This window comes from Salvia splendens, chromosome 11 (assembly GCF_004379255.2).
Source record: "Salvia splendens isolate huo1 chromosome 11, SspV2, whole genome shotgun sequence".
NCBI lineage: Eukaryota > Viridiplantae > Streptophyta > Magnoliopsida > Lamiales > Lamiaceae > Salvia > Salvia splendens.
This window is the reverse complement of record NC_056042.1, coordinates 17,024,295-17,034,416: the sequence shown is the minus strand read 5'-3', so window position 1 is coordinate 17,034,416 and position 10,122 is coordinate 17,024,295. Positions and strand designations below refer to the sequence as shown.

At 40.8% G+C, this 10,122-nt stretch overlaps 1 protein-coding gene across 3 annotated transcripts; it reads left to right on the top strand.

Moving 5' to 3' along the window:
- The first annotated feature begins 2,293 nt into the window (after positions 1 to 2,293).
- LOC121754141 (monooxygenase 2-like) lies at positions 2,294 to 4,057 on the top strand. 3 transcript variants are annotated; one of them, XM_042149486.1, is made up of 6 exons: positions 2,294 to 2,453; positions 2,513 to 2,659; positions 2,732 to 2,782; positions 2,873 to 3,038; positions 3,121 to 3,352; positions 3,416 to 4,057. In XM_042149486.1, the coding sequence occupies exons 1-6, from the start codon at positions 2,365 to 2,367 to the stop codon at positions 3,946 to 3,948; spliced, it is 1,218 nt and encodes a 405-aa protein (XP_042005420.1). In that variant the 5' UTR covers positions 2,294 to 2,364; the 3' UTR covers positions 3,949 to 4,057. The 3 variants fall into 3 exon arrangements, with proteins under 3 accessions (XP_042005420.1, XP_042005421.1, XP_042005419.1); XM_042149487.1 differs by lacking the exon at positions 2,732 to 2,782; XM_042149485.1 differs by having other exon boundaries at positions 2,513 to 2,782.
- Positions 4,058 to 10,122: the final 6,065 nt, after the last annotated feature.

Here is a 10,122-nt window from a genome sequence, read left to right as displayed (position 1 = left end):
GCGACATTCTTGAGTGGCATGGAGTTTTAGGTTGAATAGTTGTGTGTGATAAAATAGATTGGAAAAAGTAATAGAATATTTTAATGAGGAAAGATGAGAGAGAGATTTAATTTCAAATATAAAAAGTGGACATCTTGAATATGACAAACTAAAAAGGTAAGGTGGACATCTTGAATGAGACGGAGGAAGTATCTGATCTTTCACTTTCGTACATAAATGTTATCTGATCTTTATTTTATATCGATTTTTGTATTTATAAATCTCATTTTTGGTACCTGATACGATTTTCACCCTAAAATGTCTTCTAAACAAATACATTTTCCCGTTTATGTCATAGAAGATATTTTGAGCATATACAAAACTAGTATCAAAATGATATATTAATATCTTTGCTCATTCTCTTCACTCTTTATACTATTATTATTAATCAATATTAATATTATTATTTTGATTTTATAAATTAATAATTAATTTACTTTTTAATATTCTGTTGGGCGATTACATTGAGCGCCACTTCCTTTTTTCATTTAATTTTTCAGTTTTTTATTACTCCATTAAACTTTCTCCTCTTTCTGGACAAATCTAATCTTGAGCACTAGCGATTTAAATTATTCATCTGCAAAAGCTTTTTAATGCATAACATATCAGCTCAATTCTCCCTACATCGTTTTCTTCTCCATATTGAAATTTCACAAAGTATTTTTCTCCAAACTCAAATTCCACAACACATCTGCTTGTAAGTTCTCACTCCTATTACTATTTCAAAAATCTCAAATTTGCCAAGAGATTAAAACCCCACGCAGAGAAATTGAGATTCAACAACTTTTTTCTCCAACTCAAATTCTACGATGAATCGGAAGACAAGAGATATGAATAAGAGAAATTGAGATTCCACAACTTTTTTTCTCCAACACAGAAATCTCTATGCTTGTAATCTCTAAGAAATCTGAGAACTTTTTTGTGAGAAATCCATGCTAAAGTATCAAATTCAAATTCAGAGGCTAATAGTTTCAAAAATTGAAAGAGTAAAAATTTGAGAATAAATTTGGCATTCAGCTTAGGGGTTCAAAGTTAGCTGTGAATGGCAATTGACAGAAGCATTATTGAGAGAAAATTAGAATTGAGCAAGAGAAAATAGGCATAGAATTGAAACTGAAAATTGTTTAATGAAAAAGAGACGGAGAAAACGCAGAATTGTGAATAAAAAAATACAGAAAAAGAGAGTGCGAATTGTATAGGAGAGGCGCTCACAGTGGATCATTCCACGATTATAATTATAGTTATAACTATATTTAATCATGATGATAATATTATTATTATTATAATACTAAAAACTAGTACTAATTAATAAATAATTATAATATAATTATTTAAATTATAAATCATATAATTATATAATAATAATCATTATTATTATTTTATATTAAATTAATTAAAAAGTTGAATATTTCTTGCTAGGTCTTTCAACCCTAAAATGAGTATAAAATAATTTAATAAAAAAACATCCAATTGATTTAATTACTTCAAATAATTAATTTAATTAAGTGTGTTGTTGATTTATATTATGAATGTAATTAGATGTATGTATAAAACACTAAAACGAATACGAAAAAAAAGAAGAAAAAAGAGGAAACATAAACTATGTAGAACTAAGAAAGGAAGATAAAACACTAAAAAGAAAGAAGAAAATGAAGAAAAAAAAAAGAAAAAAGAAGAAACTAAAGAAGAAAAAAAGAAATAAGAAAGGAAGGAAAAAAAGCACATGTATGGTACTCTCCGTTCCATGTTAATAGATTTATTTTTTTATTTAAGAAAGTTTCAAGTTAATTGAGTCATTTCTATTTTTGGCAAAAAATAATTATCACTTTTACTTTATTCTTTCTTATTTTTTCCAACATACATTTAACACATTATTCTTAAACTCCGTGTTGAAAAGAAATGTCTCTATTAACAAGAAACGGAGAGAGTACTAGTTAATTGAAATTTCTAAAAATATTCTCTATAATCAAAATATTATATGTTTGATACCTAGAGTTATTTTTATTATGGAGTACTAAAAAGATAGTATAAAATAAATATCAAGTAGGCGAATGAAAGATAAGGTACATTCATATAGTTCACCCTATAAAAAATTGTATTTATATTTATTAAACGAAAAGTTATTTACAATCTAAAAACTGAAGCTAATTAATAGTGAATCATGTAATAAAAAACTCGGTATGGGAATAATAAAAAGTTAAATAAATAAAGAAATATTCAAATCTTAAAGTGCGTTCCAAGTTGGATGCGGAAGCCAATTTGGTTTTGTCTTCCGCTATAGAAAATAAAAAGCGATCCACACACATCCAATCCTCCCATGTTAAGATGGAAGTGGAAGGTAGGATCGAGGAGCAAGATATTCTGATAGTTGGAGGCGGCATTGCTGGGCTTACTACAGCTCTTGGCCTGCACAGGTAATTCTTGTTCGTTTCAATTTGATGGTTGACAAAATGATCCTTTCATGCTGCGGTAGGTTGGGCATCCGGAGTCTGGTTTTGGAGTCGTCTGATGAATTAAGATCCACGGGCTTCGCCCTCACCATGTGGACGAATGCGTGGATAGCTCTAGATGCTCTTGGAATCGGGGACGCCATGAGGGCCAAATCTCTCCCAATTCAAGGGTGTGCCTCTCACTCTATTAGTTCTCTCATATCATCTTGCTCATTTTCTTCTTTTTCTACTATTGCTATTAGTTTTCAAGTCGGTTGCTTGGATTCCAGCTCTTCCCACACAGATTTCAAGCTGTAACTCCTTGTCTCCTTTTTTATTTTTAGTCCTGTTTAATTAGTACTCCTATTTGTTAATGCTTAGGCATAATAATTACTTACATGTAGTGGCCAGTTTGAGAGCAGATGTGTGAAAAGAACAGATTTACTGGAACTTCTAGAGAGAGAATTGCCACGGGAGAGTGTGAGATATTCTTCCAAGATTGTTAACATTCAGGAATCTGGTAACTTCAAACTAGTTCATCTTGCACATGGCTCTGTTTACCGAGCTAAGGTTAGAGAAATAGATTCAGTTTAATCTACAAAATTTTTAAATAACAAATTATATGTTGTCGTAACACAAAAATCAAAATTAGGCATTGCTGGGATGTGATGGAGTGAATTCAATGGTGGCAAAATGGATGGGGCTCAAGAGTCCAATCAGCGCTGGGCGAGCAGCCATCAGAGGCTACGTGGTGTATCCAGAAGGCCATGGCTTCGAGCCGAAGCTCTATGCCTACTTTGGTGGAGGCGTGCGCCTTGGTTTTGCACCTTGTGATGACAAGGGCGTATACTGGTTCTGCACTTTCACTCCATCACTATTCAAATGTGAGTCACTGATTTCCTCTAATTTGTGTCTCTTCATAAACTCATGGTTTGGGTTTGGCACAGATGATGAGAGCGAGCGTGATCCCGTGAAAATGAAGCAGTTTGTGATGAGTAAAATCAGCACTGCACACAACCATGTGTTGGATGTAGTAGAGAGGACGGAGCTAGATAGCGTCTCATTGGCGCATCTAAAGTTTAGATCGCCATGGGACATTTTGTTTGGAAACATTGTGAAGAAGGGTGTGTGTGTGCTCGGGGATGCCTTGCATCCGATGACTCCGGACTTAGGTCAAGGAGCATGTTCTGCTATAGAGGATTCCGTGGTTCTTGCAAGGTGTCTGGGCGAAGCTCTATCTGAAGTGGGTGACGAGGAGGACTACGTGAAAATGGAGAAAGGGTTGGACTGGTTCGGGAGAGAGAGGAGATGGAGAAGCTTTAGTCTTGTCAGTACAGCATATGTTGTTGGTATCTTGCAAGAGACTGATAACAGATTTGTGTCCTTTTTCAGGAAGATGTTTTTGTCCAAGTTTACTGTTGAGCCTTTTGTTAGAATGGCTGATTTTGATTGTGGAAACTTACATCTTACTTCTACTTAGATTTTCGCCCATATTGCCATTTTTTCTTTGGCTGTGTGCATTGGACATTATAATTAATTAAATAAAGTGAACATCTATGCCAACGCGTTTGATATAGATGTCTTATTTATGTTTCACGTTACCTTTACAAACATTTGTAATTTGTAATTCGCATGCTACAAACAAACTTGATTTGAATTATTTATGGTCTCATAATTAAAATTTTAAGTTACATTATTAAAATTTTAAAAACAACTTTCAAAATAAATTAAAAAAGTTATAAATCACTAAAATCCTTATCCACTCTTGGGTCATGTCATCATTTATTTGGACCATTGTAGAATTAATGTTGAACTCATGTCCATCATCAAATTATGAATATGACTAGTCGAGGTTCCTTTGAAATTAATTGATTCATGTATTTAAGATTAGTCAAATATATTAATTAATTCAAAAAATTTTTGAGCTCAGTAGAGTTTTGGTGATATTTACAATACTATAAATTTAAATTAAAGACTTAATTATAAAACTAGTATCCACAAAATGAGATTTGCACATTTTTAGTACATCTCCATCCGTGCTCTTGCCAAAGAGTACGGATGTGGGTCTGGACCCACTTTTATTACTTTTTCACTCCCTACTCTTAGGCAAGAGCACAACACTCACATCCATGCTCTTCCGCAAGGACATGCTCAGAGCATCAGCAATGGAGGCGTCAAAACCGCGACGCCGGTTCTGACGCCGAACCATTGCGACCGGCGTCGGCGAAATCGGCGTCAATTTCGGCGCACCCATGTCGATTCGTGTGGTGACGCCGATTCTAACGCCGATCCTCACGGCGCCATTGTAGGCCCCGGATCGGCGTCAGAATTTGATTTTTAATTTTTTTTTCCGAAAACACTATATATACGCGCTTTGAACGTCATTTTCATTCGCACCACTTGTTTTAACGAGTACTCTCTCTATCTTTCTTTCTGTACAAGATCAATAACGAGCAACGGAGAACAACTACGCAGGAACTCCAGTGACTCCCGGGGGATGGTCTAAGACTCCCCCGACTCCCGGGGTAGGGTCTCAGACTCCTCCGACTCCCGGGGTAGGGTCCCAGACTTTCCCGGCTCCTGGGGGAGGTGGTTGGCCTCCGATGACCGGGTACTACAACATGTACCCGTGGCAGCAGATGATGCCGGGGTGGGCACCCGGCATGCAGCCCCCTATGCAGATGATGCCGGGATGGGCACCCGGGATGCAGCCACCGACGCAGCAGATGATTCCACCGCCGCAGGGGACGCCCATTGACCCAACGGGACAACGCCTATTCGGCCGAGGGAATAGGGCGGGGTAAGAAGAAGGGCAAGGCCAAGAAGGTCGGCGAGTCGTCGCAGCCGGAGGAGGATAGCCGGGTCCGGAGGAAGTGGACGGACGCGGAGAACGTTGCGCTTGCCAAGGGTGGGCCAAGATAGCCGCAGCCTACAGGGCATTTTGCCCTGAAGGGAGACCGCGCACTGGGGAGGAGTGCCGGAAGTGCTGGGACCGAATCAGGTCTGGCGTCTCTCGATTTTCGGGTTTGTACGCCAACGCCCTCCGCATGCAGACCAGTGGCCAAACATAGGAAGACTGCAGGAGGATTGCGGAGAGAGCCTACCCCGATCCGCAGAAGAAGTACTATGAGTTCACCTACTGGAACTGCTATGTTGTGCTCAATGAGTGGGAGAAATTCCGGGCAGGTGTAGACGCTGGCTGGCCGAAGAAGCAGAAACTGAACTATACCGGAGATTATAGCGGCAGCAGCGGTGGTTCGACAGACCTCCCCGAGACGGCCCAGGAGGTCCCGACCCCTCGTTCGTTCGGTCGCCGACCTCGCCCGGTTGGCCAAAGGCGGGCGCAACAGGTTGCGAGGGAGGGCACCCCGAGTTCCCAGGGGGTCCATTCGGCATCCCCCCTCGGCAGGTCTACCGAGGAGCTCAAATTCTTTGCGCGCCAACAAACGCGCGCTCAAATGGTGAAGACCTTAGCCGACTTCCAATCGGCGGTGGACTCCGAGGTGAAGGATTATCTTCGTGTATTGCTCCATAGCCAGCGTGAAGAATTGGAGGCGATGAGGAGGAAGACCGGCGGGAATAGCCGCGGCGTAGGTGGCGACAGAGGCGGCGGCGATGACGGTGAAGATGGGCTGGGCGACGACGGAGACGGGACGGCGGCGAGGAGTGATTTTTTTTACTTTTTTAATTGTACTTTTTAATTGTACTTTTTAATTTTGTATTTTTTTAAAATTATTGTACTTTTTTTTAAAATTAATGTACTTTTTAAATTTTAATAGTATTATTCGAATTTCCCGTATTTGTCTCGTAAATTAAATTCCGTATGTTGATACGATTGTAAATTAAATTATATAATTGTTATTAGTGATGTGGATAGGTAGTGGGAAGGCTATGTGAGGGTTATTTGATGTCCAGTTGATGTAGCAAGCTGATGTGGCAGGAGAATTTTAGTGCTGATGATGTGGCAGTGTGAAGGCTATGTGAGTGTTGTGTGAAGTCCAGTCTCATTGTGGATGCTCTCAAGGATCCTATCATTATATTATTCAATTTAAATAAAAACATTTTCACAATATTAAAATGCATTAAAAATACCCGGAATACTATTACAAATTATAAAAATTAAAAATTACATAATTAAAATCCTAAAAATTAAAATTTACATAAATAAACTCCTAAAAATTAAAAATTACATAATTAAAATCCTAAAAGTTAAAAATTACATAATTAAAATCCTAAAAAATAAAAAAAATAATTAAAATCCTAAAAAATAAAAATACATAATTAAAGGCTAAAAATTATCCTCGTGGAAGACTATTCCTCTGGCCCTATCCCCAATGTTCTTCGGAGACCCCGTATCATTGCCAAATGTGAATCAAGTTGCACAGGGGGTCATATTTGACCTATCGGCCAAATTGAGTTGGGCCAAAAGGGTCCACAACGAGTTGGTGGGGGTTGAGGTGGTACAAAGCAGCAGGGCGGATGGAGTCGCTGCGCGACGGTGGTTGGCCGTCGTCTTCTTCCTTCCTTGCGGTCGGCGTTGGGAACTGCTTGGGCCGGCTTCGGGGCTATCCAAGTTAGTCCGGCAAGCTGGCTAGCCACCTCATCCTCGCCGGCGTCGGATAGGGATGCCGACCTCGACCGTTTGCTGGAGGAGCTGGAGGAGGATGATATGTCTCCCCTATACTTCGGATGCACACGCACCTCCTGCCAAGCGCTGAGGTACTTGAACGGTTTGTAATTTAGGGATTGGTAGGTCGCCAAGGCGGCACTGATGATGTCGAGCTCGCTCCTGCCGCTCCCCGCCGACCGCTCTTCCTGGAGGTAATACCCCTGGAACTTTTGGATTTCTTCATTGGCTCTGAATATGGCATTGCGCACCATACTCTCATTGCGCTCGATGGTTCCAGCGGGCGGTTATTGTATCGGCAAGAGACGCGCCACCAAAACCTATCCCCGCTTTGGTTCGTGCCTATCTCCGGATCTTCGGAGATAATCAAATAGGCTTTGAATAATTGATTCATCTCCGCGGAGTGTACGGAGTGCGGACACCACGAGGAGTGGGAGTAGGAGTATGAGTAGGAAGAAGAGGAGTTTGAGAGCAGTCGCTCCCTCCCGATCTGGGTTCGGGTGCCCACCCGTATCGCCCATCGAGGGCATCTTGGTTGTCCACCGGGTAAGGCCGGTAACCACTCGAAACTTGAGAACCTTTGGTTTGAGGAGAGCCGAAAATTACGTTTCCGGACTAGGGAATGGTTGTGAGCCAACCATTCGTGATTCGAGGGCAGTCGGAGGGAGTCGGGGGGTGCGCGCGGAGCCGGATATTTTTTTTGTAAGAGTGAAAGATTGAGAATTGATAAGAGAAGATGAGAGAATTTAGATGAGAATTTGTGTAGTGTGGTGTGGAAGTTGGGGTATTTATAGATGAAAATGTGAATTTTGGGGAAAAAATTGAAAAATAAATTAAAAGTGGGAAGAAAACGGATATTAATTTATTGCGAGGTGGGAAAAATTTTTTTTATTTAAATTAATTTTTTAAATTAAATTTGATTTAAAAAAAAGAAAAATAAAAAATGCCACGGCTTTGCCGTTGGCCAATCAGAACGCGCCACGTCAGGCCGCTCAGCGGCAAGGACGTGCTCGATGCATCGAGCAGTGATGAATCGGCGAATTTTTGATGGTGATGAATGCTGGTAGAGAATAAAGATCACGACACAGAGAATTAACGTGGTTCGATTTACTGAGGTAAATCTACATCCACGGGAAGAAAAGAGGCAGAGTTGTATTGCTTGATCTGTTTTCTACAGCTTACAATACAGACTTGCTATTTTGTATTTTATCTCTAGAGATCGAGAGAATGTATAGAACTTAAACCCTATCTATCTGATCTAGGTTCTATTTATACATTGAACCTAGATCGTGGCATGCAGCCATTTACTAGGTAGTGGATGTCGTGGAGATCGTGGCGATCTTGCATGGGTCCACTATCCTGCATGAGTTAATGACTGCTTGACACCACTAAATAGATCGTCGGTGTAGCGGAGGTGGAAATCCTGTATGAGTCCACTATCTCCTAGTTCGGTCGAATACTGAGACGAACTGCTGAATTATGGCGACAGCTTTTGCCGATCTGAGAGTAGAGCTTGATGCCGACTTGAGAGCAGAGTTTGATTGTTGGCTTTTACCGAGCTGTAGGCTGGGGCCGAACTCTTTGGTTGTGCCGAACTGAACTCTTTTAGTCATGCCGACTGATACTCTTTAGTCATGCCGAACTGATACTCTTTCTTGGGCTTTAAGCTGATGGGCTTTACTGCTGTTGGGCTTGTTTAGTACGTACCATCACTACCCCCCCCGGAAAGCGAAGTGAATTACTTCGGCATTCTGGATAAAGGTACGGGGTAAGTTGATGTTTGTCCTCGGTCTTATGAAGTGAACTCTTCTTTGACCGGACTCGTCTTTGGTCTGATGAAATAAAACATCTTTGACCGGACTCGTCTTTGGGTTGATGAAATAAAATCTTTGGCCGGACTCGTCTTTGGTCTGATGAAATAACATCTTTGATCGGACTCGTCTTTGGTCTGATGAAATAAACATCTTTAACCGAACTAAGCTTGTGTCCTAATTTGGCGAGTTTTATCGCTCGGATCGAACTTTCCGTTGTCCTAATTTTGGGGATCGGACTTTCCCTTGTCCTAATTCGGCGAGTTTTATCGCGTGGATCGGACTTTCCCTTGTCCTAATTCAGGCAAGTTTTATCGCGAGGATCGGACTTTCGTTGCAGTTCGTTTCAGACGAAGTGCTTGATTCTTAAGCTGAATTGTGGTCTTGTATCCTCTTTAGAAGCTTGACTTCACAATCGTTGGCTTATTGCAGCTCGTTTCAGACGAACTGCTTGTTTAAGCTGAATTGTGGTCTTGTATCTTCTGTAGAAGCTTTGACTCACAATCGTTGGCTTGTTGCGCTCGTTTCAGACGAACTGCTTGTTTAAGCTGAATTGTGGTCTTGTATCTTCTGTAGAAGCTTTGACTCACAATCGTTGGCTTGTTGCAGCTCGTTTCAGACGAACTGCTTGTTTAAGCTGAATTGTGGTCTTGTATCTTCTGTAGAAGCTTTGACTCACAATCGTTGGCTTGTATATGTTCTAAGAAGGGGATCAGCCTTCGAAGAACAAGATACCTCAGTAACATTTGTAAGAGACGACACGCACATAGACAGACAAAACGCATATAGACAAAATAAAAAGCACATAGAGACAAACAAAGACCAAGCAAACCAAATAAAGCACATTGACCGAACAGGACTCAAGACTGACTGACCGGACTGTCTCTTACAAATGGAACTTTTTGAGGTTGGTGTGAAATTGTGCCATCGGGGTACCTGTTCTCCTGACATGTGAGCCAATTTGTAAGACCCTTTGCCGAGGACTTCTGACACCCGATACGGACCTTCCCATGTGGGTTCGAGCTTGCCCAGCTTTTCTGCTCGGCTTACTTCGTTGTTTCTCAAAACGAGATCTCCCACTTGAAATTGCAGCTTCTTCACCCTTTGGTTGTAATACCGGGCTACTTGCTCCTTGTACTTGGCTGCTTTTATGCATGCCAATTCTCTTCTTTCTTCGGCAAGATCTAGCTCGGCTCTCAGTCCGTCGTCGTTCATT